Here is a 19,731-nt window from a genome sequence, read left to right on the forward strand (position 1 = left end):
CGCAAGAGGAAGAGGGAAGCGCAAGAGGAAGAGGGAGTGCGAAAGGAAGACGGAGTGCGAGAGGGAGTGCAAAGGCCTGGAGGGCGAGAGCAAGATAGAAATTCAGTGGGGGTTCTCTGCCTAATTTGGCTGCCCCCTAGCCCTTACTACCCACCATTTTAGGACAACAACGTTTGGGTCCCCATTGACTTCTATGAAGTTTAGGTACCAGAACCGAACTTTGGACTAAAGTTTGGGCAAAACCAACAAACCAGAACTTCCATGGTTCTGCTAATCCCTAGTCACATCCTTTCACATGTTGCACATCGCTTCAATCTGCGTGAAAGATACATTATGGCAACATAATGACACTATCAGTGCTACCATCAGACTTACCCATGTCCTTTTCAATCCATTCATACATCATTCCTTTAACATGGACATCACGAATTGCATCCTATGCAAAAAAAAAACAAACAAAAAAACAATTGAGTTCCCCTGAGTACACATTATCACCATTTTAATAATTTTGTCTATTAAAAGATAAGAAACCTCATGATGATTTAGACAATGGGGAACAAGAGGATTCAATGTGCCATGACTTGAATTTTGGGGGCTAAAAATAATTTTTGCACAGTTTGGCTTTTAAGGTTTTTTTCCCCTGAACTTTACTGGCTGTAGAATAAGATTAACTAAGAACCTGTCCGTGAGCTCATTCTAAGAGTTTATATCTCTTTTATCCGTTTTGTTTCATTATTGAGCTCCTCTGAGCTGATTTATGACCTTAGAACACATTAAATGAAAGTTAAACTCATGTAATCATAAATCAGCTGAGAGGAGCTCAATAAAAAATAGATAAAAAGAGTGACAAACTGTATCAAAAGGAGCTCACTGACAGATTAATAGTTAACTCATTTTACAGCCAACAATAGAGAACGTAACACTGAAGTTATAGACAGTAAAAAATGTAAAATGATTATACTAAACTGCAAATTTTTTTTTTTGCCCAAAATACATGCATTTAAAAATATTATTCTCATCATCTTAAGTTGGTACAAGTGCTTGTAAAAGTGGATTTACTTTTTTTAAGTTCCAAGTGATTTTTAATTTGAATGTTTATAGTCTTTTGCCTAGGATACTGGCCACCACTGACGTAAAGCAACAGGGCTCGGTATGAAGTGCTTACAGGTGCGCCAACCTCATTAGTCCTGCTCTAAAGCTGGGCCGACTGCTGGAACACACCACTTGCTCGGGACACTAAGGCTATGTGCTCACGTAGGAAAAGAGGTGCAGAATTTTCTGCACAAAATCCGCATCTCCTGGCAGAATCCACAGCCGCAGATTTGCTGCGGTTTTTATGCGGATTTTGTGCGGTTTTTGCCACTGCGGATTTTTATCATGGAGGGGTGCAGAAACGCTGCAGATCCGCACAAAAGAAGGGACATGCACTTCTTTGAAATCTTCAGCAATTCCGCACTGATTTTTCCGCAGCATGAAGTATTTCTCCCAGAAAATTGCAATTTCATGCTTTGTTATACACATGTTTATTTCCTTTGTGTATATTGGAACAAAGCAAAAAAAAAAAAAAAAAACAGAAAAAAGGCAACTTGGACATAATTTCACACAAAACCCCAAAAATGGGCAGCACAAAATTGTTGTTACACTTTCAAAATTGTGGATAGACAACTTTGTTTTAAGTATGTGATGCTCGTTCAAACTCATCCATAGGAAGTAACAGGTGTGGGCAATATGAAAATCACACCTGAAACCAGATAAAATGGGGAGAAGTTGACTCAATCTTTGCATTGTGTGTCTGTGTGTCACACTAAACATGGAGAACAGAAGGAGGCGAAGAGAACTGTCTGAGGACTTTAGAACCAAAATGAAAGTAAAATATCAACAATTTCAAGGTTATAATTCCATCTCCAGAAATCTTGATGTTCCTTTGTCAACGTTGAGCAACATAATCAAGATCAAGAAGTTTACAACCCACGGCACTGTAACTAATCTCCCTGGACATGGACGGCCGAGAAAAATTGATGAAAGGTTGCAATGCAGGATAGTCTGGATGGTGGAGAGCAGCCCCAATCAAGTTCCAAAGAAATTCAAGCTGTCCAGTAAGCTCAAAGTGCATCAGTGTCAGTGCAAACTGTCAACATTTGAATGAACTGAAAAGCTGTGACAGGAGACCCAGGATGACCCCACTGATGACACAGAGACATAAAAAAAGCTATACTGCAGTTTGCCAAAATGTACATAAGCCAGAATCCTTCTGGGAAAGAGTCTTGTGGACATATGACACTAAGGTAGTCAGTGATTTTTGGTAAAGCACATCATTCTATGGTTTACTGAAAATGGAATCTAGTCTACAAAGAAAGGAACACAGTACCTACAGTCAAATATGGTGGAGGTTCAAAGATGTTTTGGGGTTGTTTTGCTGCCTATGGCATTGGATGCCTTGACTGTGTGCAAGGCATCATGAAATCGGAACATTACAAAAGGATTTTGGGTTGCAATGTAGTGCCCAGTGTGAGAAAGCTGGGTTTGTGTCCTAGGTCATGGGTCTTCCAGCAGGACAATGACCCAACCATACTTCAAGGAGCACCCAGAAATGGATTTGAAGAAAAGTTTAAAGAAGTTGAAACAATGAGTCCGATCTAAATCCGATTGAACACTTGAGGAGAGATTAAAATTGCTGTTGAGAGAAGGCGCCTTCACGTGAGAGATCTGGAGCAGTTTGCAAACGAAGAGTCATCCAAAACAATTTCAATTGAGTCAAGGTTCAGACCATCAAACTGCGCAGGGTAAATTTTAAATTGTATTAGGAATAAAACATCCAAAATATATAATATCTATGCTTAAATAGTAACTGTCCTTCACTTGAACTGTGGATTAAAAAAAATAAATAAATTAACTTTTTGGCAGGTTTATCATATTTAGGAGGCATGTAGGTTAGTTGGTTTCCGAGCCCTGAGATGCCCACAGATCGTGCAATAGACCACCAAGACGTGTGCTGCTCAGCAGACAGCAGCACACAGATTGGTAGCTTCTGCATTGTTTTGAATCCATAATTCACGGGGTATGCCCGCTCAGACAAAAGCTATACGCTCCTGTCTGCTGAGCTGAACACTTCTTGGGGATCTACCAAACAACAGGCGAGGGTCTAAGGAAACAGACTCCCATGCATTTGCATACAAATCAAGTCTGTGCCAAGTATGAAAAATCAACCAGAATGTTTTCCTGTTTTCTTACTTATTAAACATAAAAACAAACTTTTAATATATTTTATTATTTATTTATATAGCACCATTGATTCCATGGTGCTGTACATGAGGAGGGGTTACATACAAATTACAAATATCACTTACAGCAAGCAAACTAACAATTACAGACTGATACAGAGGGGCGAGGACCCTGCCCTTGAAGGCTTACATTCTACAGGATGGTGGGGAAGGAGACAGTAGGTTGAGGGTTGCAGCAGCTCCGGTGTTGGTGAGGCAGTAGCTCCGGTAGTGGTGGGGAGACAGCTGAGTCATTGCAGGCTGTAGGCTTTCTTGAAGAGTTGGGTTTTCAGGTTTCGTCTGAAGGATCTGAATGTGGGATCTGAATGTGGTTGATAGTCGGATGTGTTGGGGCACAGAATTCCAGAGGATGAGGGATATTCGGGAGAAGTCTTGGAGGCGATTGGGTGAGGAGCGAATAAGTGTGGAGGAGAGAAGGAGGTCTTGGGAGGACAGGAGATTACGTGAGGAGTAGCGAGGAGATTAATTAGTCGGGCAGCAGAGTTAAGGATGGACTGGAAAGGTGCGAGAATGTTAGCAGGAAGGCCACAGAAAAAGATGCTGCAGTAGTCGAGGCGGGAGATGATGAGGGCATGCACAAGCATTTTAGTAGATTGACGGTTGAGGAAAGGACGGATTCTGGAGATATTTTTGAGCTGAAGGCGACAGGAGGTGGAAAGAGTTAGGATGTGCAGTTTGATGGACAGGGCAGAGTCAAGGATTACTCTAAGGCAGCGGACTTCTGGTACGGGGGAAAGCATGATGTTGTTAATTGCGATAGATAGGTCAAGTAAGGAAGATCTATGAGATGGAGGAAAGATGATGAGTTCAGATTTGTCCACATTGAGATTGAGGAAGCGAGAGGAGAAGAAGGAGGATATGGCTGATAAACACTCTGGGATTCTGGACAGCAGAGCAGTGACGTCTGGGCCAGAGAGGTAGATCTGTAGATCTGAGTGTCATCAGCATAAAGATGGTACTGGAATCCACGGGACTTTATGAGTTGTCCCAGGTCAAGTGTAAAGATTGAGAAAAGTAAGGGTCCTATAACAGAGCCTTGGGGGACTACAACAGAGATAGGGTGGGATGAGGAGGTAGTGTGGGAGTGGGAGACGCTGAATGTGCGGTTGGAAAGGTACGAGGAGATCCAGGATAGGGCGAGGTCTTTGATGCCAAAGGAGGAGAGGATCTGTAGTAGGAGGCAGTGGTCAACTGTGTCGAAAGCAGAGGACAGGTCTAGAAGGAGGAGTATAGAGTATTGTCCGATAGACTTAGCTGTAAGTAGGTCGTTGGTAATTTTGGTCAGGGCAGTTTCAGTGGAATGATGGGGACGGAAACCAGATTGTAGATTGTCAAAGAGCAAGCTAGAGGAGAGGCGGGAGGAAAGTTCAGCGAGGACGTGCTGCTCCAGGAGTTTGGAAGCGAGAGGGAACAGCGATATTGGGCGATAGCTGGACATAACAGTTGGATCGAGGGTTGGCTTTTTAAGGATAGGTGTGATTGTGGCAAGTTTGAAAGCAGAAGGGAAGGTACCAGAAGTTAGTGATAGGTTGAAGAGAAGGGTTAGCAATGGGATAAGTGTGGCGGTGAGGTTCTGGAGGAAGTGGGATGGGATGGGGTCTAGTGCACAAGTAGTGAGGTGTAATTTGGAGAGGAGACAATTAAACTCCCCTTTAATGATGTTGGACAGGGAGGTTATGGGGTTTGGGCATTGGTCTGGTATACAAAGGGGTTGTGGTGGTTGAACAATAAAGACTTGCCTTGTTTGGTCGATCTTATTTTTGAAGTGTGTGGCAAAGTCCTCAGCAGAGATGAGGGAGGTTGGAGGGGGGCTGTGGGGGGCGGGGGAGGGAGTTAAAAGTTTTGAATAACTGTTTGGGGTTGTAGGATAGGGAAGATATGAGGGTTGTGAAGTAGGCCTGTTTAGAAGAGGTGAGGGCCGATTTGAAAGCGAGTGTTGCTTGTTTGAATGAAGTGAAATCATCTTGCGAGTGTGTTTTCTTCCAACGCCGCTCTGCAACCCTGGACACTTGCCGCAGCTTTTTAGTGGTGTTATTGTGCCAGGGTTGTCTATTGATACGTCGCACTCTGCCATGAACAAGAGAGGAAAACGTGTCAATAGCTGATGCAAGAGTGGCACTGTAGAAAGCAGTGGCACTGTCTGTCTTGGAGTGAGGATATGGATGCCAGTGGTAGGATAAAGTCAGAGAGCGTGTGGGCTTCTAGATGCGTGAGGTTTCTGCGAGGGTGCGCATGATGCTGGACATGGGTGACCGGTGAGGAGGACGGGGATGAGAAAGTGAGAAGATGGTGGTCAGATAGAGGGAGAGGAGGTGGTGAAGTTAGATAGAGAGCAGAGACGGGTGAAGACCATTTTATTAGAGAGAATGTCATTTTTCTCCCCCATTTTTTGTATCTTGCATTGATCATTCTAAAAAACTGCTCAAATTTGTCCTCAGAGAGGGATCCAATTGCGCCTGCTGCCTAAAAATTCTATGGAGAGCAGTAGGAATAAAAGCTTAATGGAGACAGGAGCAAAGAGAGACAGAGAGAGACTGCTGAGGCTTCTAGTGCAGAGGGAAAGCTACAAAATGCAGGATACAAGTGGTATAACACCAGAAATCATATTATTCCTCATGTTCACAAGACTTATTCTGAAAACTAACCAGAAAGCACAATTACATACCAGCGATTATAGCTTCCATCGTATATCCATATTTGTCTAATCTCCAATATTGCCATCCTCATGAATTTAGGAGTGTTCCTAACTCTGGTTTTTGACACTTACGGTTGTATCTTTATAAAGATGAACTGGGTCAAAGTCGATCCCATTGCTGATGAAGAAATCAGTGACGCAAGAAATGAGAGTCATCTCCGGTAGAGAGAAAATATCCATGAACTGCTTCATTGTTGGACCCTATAATAGATGAACACCATTGTATCATGGCGGCAAATGCTCAAACTAGTTAATAGATTTTAGCTACTTAATCAAACAGGACGTAACATTGTAAGGAGGCTTTCACATTGTGTACAGAGGCACTTGTTCATCGGCCCCGTCAGGGCTTACATCCAAACCCCCTGCAAAATGGGATTAGGATTATGGGCCGACGGAGCAATAGACTAGAACGGTGCCAACAGAGCACACGTTTGCTGTATCGGCACCATTCTAGTCTATGGCCCCGTCAGCTCTTCCAACTATGGTTTTCTCTGAATTGTTCCAGCATTTCAGAGAAAAATATACTTAGTGGCTATCATGCCGGCCTGTGGTTTTGGCAGCGTTAGTCCAGTGGTAGGTCCAGTGATAGGATCTCTTTAACACAATTACAGAAGAGTTAATGATATCTATAAGTAGGTGGAATAAATAACAGAATGGGTGTGAATAGGTTAGAATGACGAAACGGCTTTCTTATAATGATAGAGCAGAGCTTTTATTTTTGGACTAACAGGAAAAGAAGGATTTCTGGATTAGTTATGGGGGTAACATTACATGGAACCAATCAATGCAGAGTTCTGGAGAAAAGAATGGTTACCTTCCCATAGAAGTCACTCATCTCAATAAGTGGAATATGCGGGGTGCCACCATATAAATCAATCACTTCATTATCTGGGACAGGCTTCAGTCCTCTAAGAGGGAAAAAATAAAGAATAAAATTAGGTCATTCTTCACAGAGGAAATGAAGGGTGAAATAATCCACTAATAACCAGGTAATTGGAGGAGGACTGCGGGAATTGGAGCACAGGCTGCGGTTCTGTCCCTGGACAGAAAATAAACAAGAAGCAGACTTTGATTTCTAGGAGACTGAGCAGCTTTGTAAAAAGTAAGAAATCCATGTATCTGCTCAGTGCCTGAAAATAAAGCAAGTCTTCTCACACAATAAAAACGCTGCAGATGATCGCAGAATCCCAGATATAATTAATAGGAACAATGGTTTTCACAACGAACGTTCTGCAGTAACTACAAGGATTAGATTACACTTTCACTCCAGATACCATAGAGGGCAATCTCACAGTCCAGGCCTAAACCAGACAAAGCCATTTAAAGGGAATCTGTCACCAGGCTTTTGATACCTTATCTATGAGCATCATGATGTAGAGACAGAGACCCTGAATCCAATGATGTATCACTTAATTTACTGAGTGTCGCAGTTCTGATAGAATCAGAATTTTTAGATTTGGAAATGCAGCAGAGCTGAGAAATCTAGCCCCGCCCCCACCAGGCTCTATATGTACACTGTCTGCAGACAAGGAGCGGATTATCACAGGAGGGGGCGGAGTCGGACACACATCTACAACGATAATCTCCTGGTGATACTCTTCATTATAAGTAAACAAGAGCACACCACTTGATCAGAGGTGTAGCTAGATTTTCTGCCACCTGGGGCAAGAATTCAGTTTCGCACCACCCAAACCCCCCCTCCCCCCAGCAAATATGCACTTTGCCCATTTAGTCATGTGCGGACGACCTGCTCTTGCTAATTTGCTCAATGTTCAGTGAAAAACTAAAAGAAGGAGGAAGAAAAGCTAGCTGTCACGTGACCGTAAGCATGAAAATCGCATATGTGTAAAATGGCCATGTGATGACTGTTGAATCCTGACAGTGAGTATTTTACACGCTCTTAGGATTGGCTACAGTGCTTCATTTTATAACTAAAGGGCTTGTACAGGATTCAAATGAACGTCTACAGTCACTCTAGGTGACTGAAGCTTCTGAATTCTCACAGCACATGCACTGTACACTTTTAGGACTCTCCCTTGCCGGTGGCTAGAGTGGATGGTCATGTGACCACAAGTATACATTATTCTGACTAGACGTGTCCAACTACGCTTCGTTCATTTTCATTGAGTGAGGCTACGCATGTCTAGTTGGAAAGTGACCACATGTATGCAAATCACATACTTGCAGTTTCGTGACATCCCACTCTCACTGCGGGAATCAGACACTCCTGACAGCGTGCAGTGCGCGCTGTGAGAGAAGACTCCAGTCACATAAAATAACTGCACACTCATCACAAACTTGGAAAACCCCTTTAATGCTCCTAACATAAATAAAACCATAGTAACCAGTAACGACTTCCCATACTGTGTCGGCACCCATCCCATTATCCTTGCTCTCCATAGTGTGTCTGCATACATTCCCCCCTCGCTCCTCATACTGTGTCTGAATCCATCCTGCCACTCACCATACTGTGTCTGCACCATCCCCCCATTCACCATAAGGTGTCTGCACCCATCTCCCCACTCACCATACTGTGTCTGCACCCATGACCTCCCTTGCTCCCCATACTGTGTCAGCATACATTCCCCCCTTCACTCCCCATACTGTGTCTGCACCCATCTCCCTAATCTGTGTCCGTACCAATCCCACACTCACCATACTGTGTCTGTACACATCTTCACACTCACCATACTGTGTCTGCACCTAACCCCCATATACTGTTTTCTCATACACTCCCCACTCGCTCCTCATACTGTGTCTGCACTAATCCACCCCACTCACTGTGTGTCTGCACCAATCCACCTCACTCACCATACAGTGTCTGCACCTATACCCCTTATATAGAGTCCGCACCCATCCCTCCACTCACCATACTGTCTGCCCCTATACGCCACTCGCCATACTGTGTCTGTACCCATCCACCCTCATACTGTTTCCTCATACATGCCCCTGATATCCACCCTTGCTCCTAATGTTGTGTCCACAAATTTATCCTGCTCCCCATATTGTGTACACACCCATCCCTTCCTTGCTCGCCAAACTGTGTCCTCAAATCTTCCTTCCTCCCAGTTACACTAATCTTCGGTGTCTTCAGCTTCACTGGAGCACTTACCACCAATGTTGTTTGCGGGCTGGCGAGTGACGTCAGCAGCCTAATTACATGACCTGATCATGCTGCAGACATCCCCCTGACCCGGCGGTCAGGATTTTAAATGTACTCGCGAAAGAGAGTCAGGGGATCGGCAAAATGCAACCGCCAGGGAGACATCTTGGACCACAGACAGCTTCAAGCTGCCCCCTGCTGGCAGTGCCCCTGGCATAAGTGACACGTCATTGAGCTCAGCATTTTAACCCTACCTCATGCTGCCCTCCAATTACATAGCAAATACCAGGTGATAGATTCCCTTTACTAGATAATCAAGAAATGCAAAGTCTGTCATGATTCCCTTTAAAGGGAGTATTTTCCACTGAGACAACTGAGTCCACAATGACGTTTTCGAGCGCCAATACAAGGTCAGCAGTTGCACGGAGATCGTGCAGCTGCAGGAGCGGAGAATCGGCTGTCATAGATGACAAGACTCCCGCTGTATACACAGTGATGAACAGGACTACACAGTACTGGAAGTGGAAACAGCGTTCCTGCTTCTGTCCTCGCCAATCATGTGATCGCAGGGTGCCGGGATGGAACAGGAGCTGCTGTGTTGTGAATTCTGTTTTTGGGCTCCCTCTGGTGGTTACTGGTGGTACTGGCTGACTTTTGTCTTGCACCTGTTCCCATCAGGAAACTGGGAGTTTCCTATTTAGTCTAGCTTCTCAGTCATTCTAGTGCCGGCAATCAATGTTACCAGAGCACCTCTGTTGCTTGCTACCTGCTCCAAGTCTGCAATTCAGCTAAGTTGGATCTTTGGCATTTTTTGTGTTTGTTTGTCCAGCATGCATTTATATTTATCTTGCTGCTGGAAGCTCTAGTGATCTGAAATTACTACTCCGGTGTCATGAGTTGATAACGGAGTTAAAGTAATTTCAGGATGGCTGTTTAGGGTTTTGAGGTGACCGCGAAGTCCTCTTTTGTATTTTCTGCTATCTAGTCAGAGGGCCTCTCTTTGCTGAATCTATATTCATACTGCGTACGTGTTTTCCTCTTACCTAACCGTTATTATATGTGGGGGGCTACTATCACTTTTGGGGTTTCCCTGGAGGCAAGCCAGGTCTGTGTATTCCTCTACTAGGGGGTAACTAGATCTCCGGCTGGTGCGAGGTGTCTAGGGATACAACGTAGGCACACCCCCTGGCTACTATTAGTTGCGTGTTAGGTTCAGCGTCGCGGTCATCTGAGATTCCATCATTCCTAGAGCTAGTCCGTTTTTGCCTGAGTCCCTGCCATTGGGAACCATGACAGTATTGCCGGTCGCAAATGTATTAAAGGTATTGGCTGAAGAAAGAGAGAAAAGAAGAAGTTTCTGACACTTTTTTTTTTTTTTACTCAGAAGTTCTGTCTAGCCATAATTGCAATCTGCTGCTTTTTTCTCTCCTCTTAACCCCTGAATGGCTCAGATCTCAGCTGTTGAGAAATGGATATCCAGAGTTTAGCTACAGGCCTGAGTGCTCTTGCTTCTAAGGTTCAAAATATCCAAGACTATGTTATACATGCTCCTATGTCAGAACCCAAGATTCCTATACCTGAGTTCTTTTCTGGAGATAGATCTCGTTTTTTGAATTTTAAGCACAATTGTAAATTGTATCTTTCTCTGAGATCTCGCTCCGCTGGAGACTCCGCTCAGCAGGTTAAAATTGTGATTTCCTTGTTGCGGGGTGACCCCCAGAATTGGGCATTTGCATTGGCACCAGGGGATCCTGCGCTGCTCAATGTGGATGCGTTTTTTCTGGCACTGGGGTTGCTCTATGAGGAACCTAATTTGGAGATTCAGGCTGAAAAGGCCTTGATAGCCCTCTCTCTCTGATGAAGCTGAAATATATTGTCAAAAATTTCGAAAATGGTCTGTGCTTACTCAGTGGAATGAGTGCGCCCTGGCGGCGAATTTCAGAGAAGGTCTCTCTGACGCCGTTAAAGATGTCATGGTGGGGTTTCCTACGCCCACAGGTCTGAATGAATCCATGACTATGGCTATTCAGATTGATCGGCGTTTACGGGAGCGCAAACCTGTGCACCATTTGGCGGTGTCTTCTGAGCAGACACTGGAGATTATGCAATGTGATAGAATTCTGTCCAGAAGTGAACGGCAGAATTATAGGCGTAAAAATGGGTTGTGCTTCTACTGTGGTGATTCTGCTCATGTTATATCAGCATGCTCTAAACGCACAAAAAAGGTTGATAAGTCTTTTGCAATTGGCACTTTACAGTCTAAGTTTATTTTGTCTGTAACTTTGATCTGTTCATTATCATCTATTACTGTGGATGCCTATGTGGATTCTGGCGCTTCCTTGAGTCTTATGGATTGGTCCTTTGCCAGACGCTGTGGGTTTAGCCTAGAGCCTTTGGAAGTTCCTATCCCTCTGAAGGGTATCGACTCCACACCATTGGCTAGGAATAAACCACAATACTGGACACAAGTGACTATGTGTATGACTCCTGACCATCGGGAGGTGATTCGCTTCCTTGTGTTGCATAACTTGCATGATGTCTTAGTGCTTGGATTGCCATGGTTGCAAACTCATAATCCAGTCCTTGACTGGAAAACAATGTCTGTGTTAAGCTGGGGATGTCAGGGGGCTCATGGGGAAGTACCTTTGGTTTCCATTGCTTCATCTACTCCCTCTGAAATTCCGGCATTTTTGTCTGACTATTGTGATGTTTTTGAGGAGCCCAAACTTAGTTCTCTCCCCCCTCACAGGGATTGTGATTGTGCTATAGACTTGATTCCGGGCAGCAAGTTTCCCAAGGGTCGTTTGTTCAATCTATCTGTGCCTGAGCATGCTGCTATGCGGGAGTATATTAAGGAGTCCTTGGAAAAGGGACATATCCGTCCATCCTCATCCCCTTTAGGAGCAGGTTTTTTTTTCGTGGGTAAAAAAGATGGCTCCCTGAGGCCCTGTATTGATTATCGCCTGTTGAATAAGATTACAGTCAAATACCAGTATCCTTTGCCACTATTGACTGATTTATTTGCTCGTATTAAAGGGGCAAAGTGGTTCTCTAAGATTGATCTTCGGGGTGCGTATAATTTGGTGCGGATTAAGCAGGGAGATGAGTGGAAAACTGCATTTAATACGCCCGAGGGCCATTTTGAGTATTTGGTAATGCCTTTTGGTCTTTCTAATGCTCCTTCAGTCTTTCAGTCCTTTATGCACGATATTTTCCGTAAATACCTGGATAAATTTATGATTGTGTATTTGGATGATATTTTGATTTTTTCGGATGACTGGGAGTCGCATGTTCAACAGGTTAGGAAGGTTTTTCAGGTTTTGCGGGCCAATTCTTTGTTTGTAAAGGGTTCAAAGTGTATTTTTGGGGTTCAGAAGATCTCCTTTTTGGGGTATATTTTTTCCCCTTCTTCTGTTGAGATGGATCCTGTCAAGGTTCGGGCTATTTGTGATTGGACGCAGCCTACTTCCCTGAAGAGTCTTCAGAAGTTCTTGGGCTTTGCTAATTTCTATCGTCGATTTATAACTGGGTTTTCAAGTGTTGCTAAACCTCTGACTGATTTGACTAAGAAGGGTGCTGATGTTGCCAATTGGTCCTCTGCGGCTGTGGAGGCCTTTCGGGAGCTTAAGCGCCGCTTTTCTTCCGCCCCTGTGTTGCGCCAGCCTGATGTTTCGCTCCCTTTTCAGGTCGAGGTTGATGCTTCCGAGATTGGAGCGGGGGCGGTTTTGTCGCAGAGAAGTCCCGATTGCTCAGTGATGAGACCATGTGCATTCTTCTCTCGAAAGTTTTCGCCCGCCGAGCGAAATTATCATGTCGGTAATCGGGAGCTCTTGGCTATGAAGTGGGCATTTGAGGAGTGGCGTCATTGGCTTGAGGGTGCTAGACATCAGGTGGTGGTCTTGACTGATCACAAGAATCTGATTTACCTTGAGTCTGCCAGGCGTCTGAATCCTAGACAGGCGCGCTGGTCGTTGTTTTTCTCCCGGTTTAATTTTGTGGTTTCATACTTGCCGGGTTCAAAAAATGTGAAGGCAGATGCCCTTTCTAGGAGTTTTGAGCCTGACTCCTCTGGTGATTCTGAGCCTACGGGTCTCCTTAAGGATGGGGTGATTTTGTCTGCTGTCTCCCCAGACTTGTGACGTGCTTTGCAAGAGTTTCAGACTGATAGGCCTGATCGTTGTCCGCCTGGGAGACTGTTTGTTCCAGATGAATGGACCAGTAGAGTCATCTCGGAGGTTCATTCTTCTGTGTTGGCAGGTCACCCTGGAATTTTTGGTACCAGAGATTTGGTGGCCAGGTCCTTCTGGTGGCCTTCCCTGTCTCGGGATGTGCGTGCCTTTGTACAGTCTTGTGATGTTTGTGCTCGGGCCAAGCCTTGCTGTTCTCGGGCTAGTGGATTGTTGTTGTCCTTGCCTATTCCGAAGAGGCCGTGGACGCACATCTCTATGGACTTTATCTCGGACCTCCCGGTTTCTCAGAAAATGTCCGTCATTTGGGTGGTGTGTGACCGTTTTTCTAAGATGGTTCATTTGGTACCCTTGCCCAAATTGCCTTCTTCATCTGAGTTGGTTCCTTTATTTTTTCAGAATGTGGTTCGTTTACATGGTATCCCGGAAAACATCGTTTCTGACAGGGGGTCTCAATTTGTGTCTAGGTTCTGGCGAGCGTTCTGTGCCAGGATGGGCATTGATTTGTCTTTTTCGTCTGCATTCCATCCTCAGACTAATGGCCAGACGGAGCGAACTAATCAGACCTTGGAGACTTATTTGAGGTGTTTTGTGTCTGCTGATCAGGATGATTGGGTCGCCTTTTTGCCGTTGGCAGAGTTTGCCCTCAATAATCGGGCCAGTTCTGCCACTCTGGTTTCTCCTTTCTTTTGCAATTCAGGGTTTCACCCTCGTTTTTCATCTGGCCAGGTGGAATCTTCGGATTGCCATGGAGTGGACACGGTGGTGGATAGACTGCACCGGATTTGGAGTCATGTGGTGGACAATTTGAAGTTGTCTCAGGAGAAGACTCAGCAGTTTGCTAATCGTCATCGTCGTGTGGGTCATCATCTCCGCGTTGGGGACTTGGTGTGGTTATCTTCTCGTTTTGTCCCTATGAAGGTCTCTTCTCCTAAGTTTAAACCTCGGTTCATAGGTCCTTATAAGATTTTGGAGATTCTTAATCCTGTATCTTTTCGTTTGGACCTACCAGCATCTTTCACCATTCATAATGTCTTCCATCGGTCGTTGTTGCGGAGGTACGAGGTACCGGTTGTTCCTTCTGTTGAGCCTCCTGCTCCTGTGCTGGTGGAGGGTGAATTGGAGTATGTTGTGGAGAAGATTTTGGACTCTCGCGTTTCCAGACGGAGACTTCAATATTTGGTTAAATGGAAGGGATACGGTCAGGAGGATAATTCTTGGGTGACTGCCTCCGATGTTCATGCCTCTGATTTGGTTCGCGCCTTTCATAGGGCGCATCCAGATCGCCCTGGTGGTTCTCATGAGGGTTTGGTGCCCCCTCCTTAAGGGGGGGGTACTGTTGTGAATTCTGTTTTTGGGCTCCCTCTGGTGGTTACTGGTGGTACTGGCTGACTTTTGTCTTGCACCTGTTCCCATCAGGAAACTGGGAGTTTCCTATTTAGTCTGGCTTCTCAGTCATTCTAGTGCCGGCAATCAATGTTACCAGAGCACCTCTGTTGCTTGCTACCTGCTCCAAGTCTGCAATTCAGCTAAGTTGGATCTTTGGCATTTTTTGTGTTTGTTTGTCCAGCATGCATTTATATTTCTCTTGCTGCTGGAAGCTCTAGTGATCTGAAATTACTACTCCGGTGTCATGAGTTGATAACGGAGTTAAAGTAATTTCAGGATGGCTGTTTAGGGTTTTGAGGTGACGGCGAAGTCCTCTTTTGTATTTTCTGCTATCTAGTCAGAGGGCCTCTCTTTGCTGAATCTATATTCATACTGCGTACGTGTTTTCCTCTTACCTAACCGTTATTATATGTGGGGGGCTACTATCACTTTTGGGGTTTCCCTGGAGGCAAGCCAGGTCTGTGTATTCCTCTACTAGGGGGTAACTAGATCTCCGGCTGGTGCGAGGTGTCTAGGGATAATCGTAGGCACACCCCCTGGCTACTATTAGTTGCGTGTTAGGTTCAGCGTCGCGGTCATCTGAGATTCCATCATTCCTAGAGCTAGTCCGTTTTTGCCTGAGTCCCTGCCATTGGGAACCATGACACTGCTGCATCTCAGCAGGATCAGCTCAGCTGTGAACTCCAGGGCCTGAAATGTAGAAGTACTTACAGGGGAAATCGACAATAATAAAAAAGGAGATTTTTGTGTACTCACCGTAAAATCTCTTTCTCTTAGCCTCAAATTGGGGGACACAGGACCATGGGTGTTATGCTGCTGTCCACTAGGAGGCGACACTATGCATAATCTGAAAAAGATTAACTGTGGCTCCTCCTCTGCAGTATACACCCCTGGACGGCATCAGCCTTCTCCAGTTTTGTGCAAAAGCAGTAGGAGGAACGTAACGTGAATAACATAATTATGCCTGTAAGAAGGCAACTATGTACGAGCTCAAGAAAACAATATGAGAACTTAACAGTTACAACGGCCCGGAAAGGGCAACAGGGTGGGAGCTGTGTCCCCCAATTAGAGGCTAAGAGAAAGAGATTTTACGGTGAGTACACAAAAATCTCCTTTACTCTGTCGCATCATTGGGGGACACAGGACCATGGGACGTCCTAAAGCAGTCCCTGGGTGGGAAGCAATGGATGAATATTGTGCAGACAGGCCCCTATACTTAGGGCACCGCCGCCTGCAGGACACATCTACCCAGGCTCGCGTCCGCTGAGGACTGGGTATGAACCCTGTAGTGTTTAGTAAATGTGTGTAAGCTAATCCAAGTGGCCGCCTTACACACTTGTTGTGCCGAAGCCTGGTGCCGAATGGCCCAGGAGGCCCCTACTGTCCATGTAGAGTGTGCCGTAATACCGGCTGGAAGAGGAGAATTCTTAAGGCGGTAGGCCTCTTGTATGGTGGATTTGATCCACCTGGCAAGGGTAGCTTTGGAAGCTGGCAGACCCTTGTGGCCGCCTTCCGGAAGGAGGAAAAGAGAATCAGACCTCTGGAAGGGCGCAGTCCTAGACACGTATATACGCAATGCCCTGACAAGGTCAAGCATATGCAGAGCCTTCTCCACTCTATGAACCGGAACCGGACAAAGGGATGGTAGTGAAATTTCCTCATTGAGGTGGAAGTTGGACACAACCTTCGGAAGGAAGGATGGGACCGTACGAAGAAATACCTTGTCCTGGTGAAAAGCCAGGAAGGGCCGTCTGCAGGAGAGTGCTGTCAGTTCAGACACCCTGCGTAGCGAGGTGATTGCCACCAGGAAAACCACCTTCTGGGAAAGAAGGCGGAGCAGGACCTCCTTATGGGGTTCGAAGGGTGGTTCCTGCAATGCTGTCAGGACCAGGTTGAGGTCCCACGTTTCTAGTGGTCGTCTCTAGGGGGGGGGGAACCAATTGGGAAACCCCCTGAAGAAAAGTCCTTACTTGCGGCTTGATAGCAATGCGCCTTTGAAAAAGCACTGAGAGGGCTGACACCTGGCTCTTAAGCGAACCTAATGACAGCTTGGCCTCCAGACCCGATTGGAAAAAAACAAGTACTTTGGGTAGGGAATAAGGGAGTGGGGTCTGGCCACGAGATTCGCACCAGGTAAAGAAAGCTTTCCAGGTACGGTAATAAATCTTGGCAGAGGCTGGCTTCCGTGCCCTGATCATGGTTCGAATGACATCCGTCGAGAGCCCTGCCTGGGTTAGAACCCAGGTCTCAAGGGCCACGCCGTCAAATTGAGAGCCCCTGAGTTCTGGTGGTAGAACGGGCCTTGTGATAGAAGATCGTGGCGGTCGGGGAGACGCCAGGGGGCGTCTGCTGTGAGTTGTACGATGTCGGCGTACCATGTGCGTCTGGGCCAGTCCGGTACAATTAGGATGGTTGGAACTCCCTCTTGTTTGATCTTCCTCACCACTCTGGATATCAGGGGGAGAGGTGGAAAAATATACAGAAGCTGGAACTGGGTCCAGTCCTGAACCAGAGCGTCTGCTCCGAGCGACCGTGGATCGTGTGTTCTGGCCATGAAGTTGGAGACCTTGGCATTGAAGTGGGATGCCATTAGGTCCACATCCGGGGTCCCCCAGCGGAGACAGATCTGGTGAAAAATTTCGGGATGGAGAGACCACTCTCCCGAGTCTATTCCTTGTCGGCTGAGGAAGTCTGCTTCCCAGTTGTCCACACCCGGAATGTGGACCGCCGAAAGAACCGGCCCTGTGTCCTCCGCCCAGCGGAGGATGTGTGACACTTCTCGCATCGCCTGGGTACTGCGGGTCCCCCCTTGGTGATTCACATATGCCACAGCCGTGGCATTGTCCGACTGTATTCTGATGTGAGAGGCTGCCAGTAAGTGATAGAAGGCCCTCAATGCCAGAAGGATGGCACAAATTTCCAGGACGTTGATGGGCATGGTCGCTTCCACTGGGGACCACTTGCCCTGTGCCCTGTGGTGTAGGTGCACCACACCCCAACCCGTCAGGCTCGCGTCGGTGGTCAGAACCTTCCATTGACCTGTGAGAAAGGATTTCCCCTTTGCTAGCAAAGTTGGCTTGAGCCACCAGTGCAGGGACTTCCTGGTTGACGACGTTAGCTGGAACTCCCTGTCGAGAGAAAAGGGATTCCTGTCCCAGGACTTGAGAATGGCTAGTTGGAGAGGTCTGAGGTGAAACTGGGCAAATGGGACAGCTTCTATTGCTGCTGCCATCTTGCCGAGGACTCTCATGGCAAACCGGAGAGATCGAGGGGGTTTGCGGAGGAGGGTGCGAACTGCTAGTCGGAGAGCCAGTGCCTTGTCCTTGGGAAGGAGCACTAGACCCCTGGAGGTGTTGAATAACATTCCCAGGAAGGTCAGGGACTGACTCGGGGTTGGTGATGACTTTTGTAGGTTGATTAACCAGCCCATGCGACTGAGAGTATCGGTTGTGATTGAGACGCTGAGCTCGCAGTCTTTGAAGGTGGGAGCCTTGATGAGTAGATCGTCCAGGTATGGAACGACTACTATGCCTCTGGAGTGCAGGACGTCCATGGTGGCTGCCATGACCTTGGTGAACACTCTGGGAGCCGTGGCGAGTCCAAAGGGGAGAGCCACGAATTGGTAGTGGTCCTGGCCTATTGCGATACCGGTACTATGACTCCTGATTGACAAAGCGAGGAGACCGCTTGGTGGTAGGCTCGAGCCTTGGCTGGCGGTTTTGGGGGGACAGAGAGGAAGAACCGGTCCGGTGGGTTGGAGGTGAAGTCTATTTTGTATCCGGAAGACACTAGTTCCGTGACCCACCTGTCTTCTGTAATAGGCAGCCAGACTTGATGAAAGAGCAAAAGTCGGCCGCCTACTGGTGTGGTGTCTTCCGGAGTCCGTGAGTCATGAGGAGGAGAAAGTCTGAGATTTTCCTCCTCTGGGCTTAGACTGGCCTGCTTTTGACTGCCAGGTCTTGTCCGACCTTTGCGTCGATCGTGAGTTGTCCCTGCGTGGGGAACGGTTACGATTTTGTACTGGACGTGAGACGGACCAGCCGGAGGAATTCCGAAAGGATCGGAATAGAGTTTGGTTACGCTTCTTGTAAGTGCGTTTAGGTTTCAGTTGGGGAAGAGAAGTACTCTTACCCCCTGTGGCGTTGGATATCATAGTGTCCAATTGTTCACCGAAAAGTCTCCCACTAAGGTAGGGGAGGTGCGTGAGGGACTTCTTTGAGGCTGCGTCCGCTTTCCATTCCCGCAGCCAGAGGATACGCCGAATCGTGATGGCGTTTGATGCTATCCCCGCGACTCCCCTTGCTGAATCCAGAGCTGCATGGAGCATGTAATCTGCTACAACAGCAATTTGAACCGCTTGGTCCGACAGTTCAGGAGCAGATGCTTGGAAGGCTTGTAAATTGTTTGCCCAGGCCAGGATGGCCTTGGCAGCCCAAACTGAGGCGAACGCGGGAGCCAGGGATACCCCTGCTGCCTCGAAAATTGAACGAGCCATGCGTTCTACCTGCCGGTCTGCTGCGTCCCTTAGGGTTGAGCTATCTGGCAGTGAAAGGAGGGTCTGTGCTGCTAGCCTGGAGACTGGGGGATTCACTTCAGGTGGCACATGGATGTGCCAGGGTCATCTTGTTCCTGAGTCAAGCTCTCCCTTTGCTGGGTAACGGTCATAGCCGGGGCATGACCCTGCAGGGCCTGAAGCAATGTGGAGGTTAGGTTATCTATAGACTGCGTCATAGATTGCGATATCTGAGTAGCCCATTCCGGCGTGGCATTAGACACCGAGGCATTGGCAGGGGCTTCTTGGGGCTCTGACACATTAGTTTGTATACAGTTCTGACAATGCGGGTACGTGCTGCTTCTGGGGAGAGCGGTCCCGCAGGCTGTGCAGAAAGCATAATAGCAGTTCTGCCTGGTTCTCTTGGACCTTGAGCCCGGCATAGTGCCCCGATGCCGGCAGAGGACCTTACAGGGGTAGAGAAACCTATAGGGGAGCCTTATAGGTAATATGGATTCACAGCTGAGTAAAAAACCCAGCTGTGATCTTACCCCACCAGTGTGCCCCTAGGTCCAGTGCCGAAG

The 19,731-nt window shown here is 46.8% G+C and overlaps 1 protein-coding gene across 1 annotated transcript in view; it reads right to left on the reverse strand.

Annotated features, from left to right (window-relative positions):
• NT5DC2 (5'-nucleotidase domain containing 2) overlaps positions 1–19,731 on the reverse strand; it is a 52,229-nt gene that overhangs the window by 19,472 nt on the left and 13,026 nt on the right. The window contains exons 5-7 of the mRNA XM_077276158.1: positions 6,791–6,884; positions 6,049–6,177; positions 376–436 (exon numbers count right to left, since the gene is read on the reverse strand). Of these exons, the coding sequence (XP_077132273.1) occupies positions 376–436; positions 6,049–6,177; positions 6,791–6,884 (284 nt within the window). The remainder of the gene's footprint in view (positions 1–375; positions 437–6,048; positions 6,178–6,790; positions 6,885–19,731) is intronic.

The sequence above is a fragment of the Ranitomeya variabilis genome, chromosome 8 (assembly GCF_051348905.1).
Source record: "Ranitomeya variabilis isolate aRanVar5 chromosome 8, aRanVar5.hap1, whole genome shotgun sequence".
NCBI classification, from domain to species: domain Eukaryota; kingdom Metazoa; phylum Chordata; class Amphibia; order Anura; family Dendrobatidae; genus Ranitomeya; species Ranitomeya variabilis.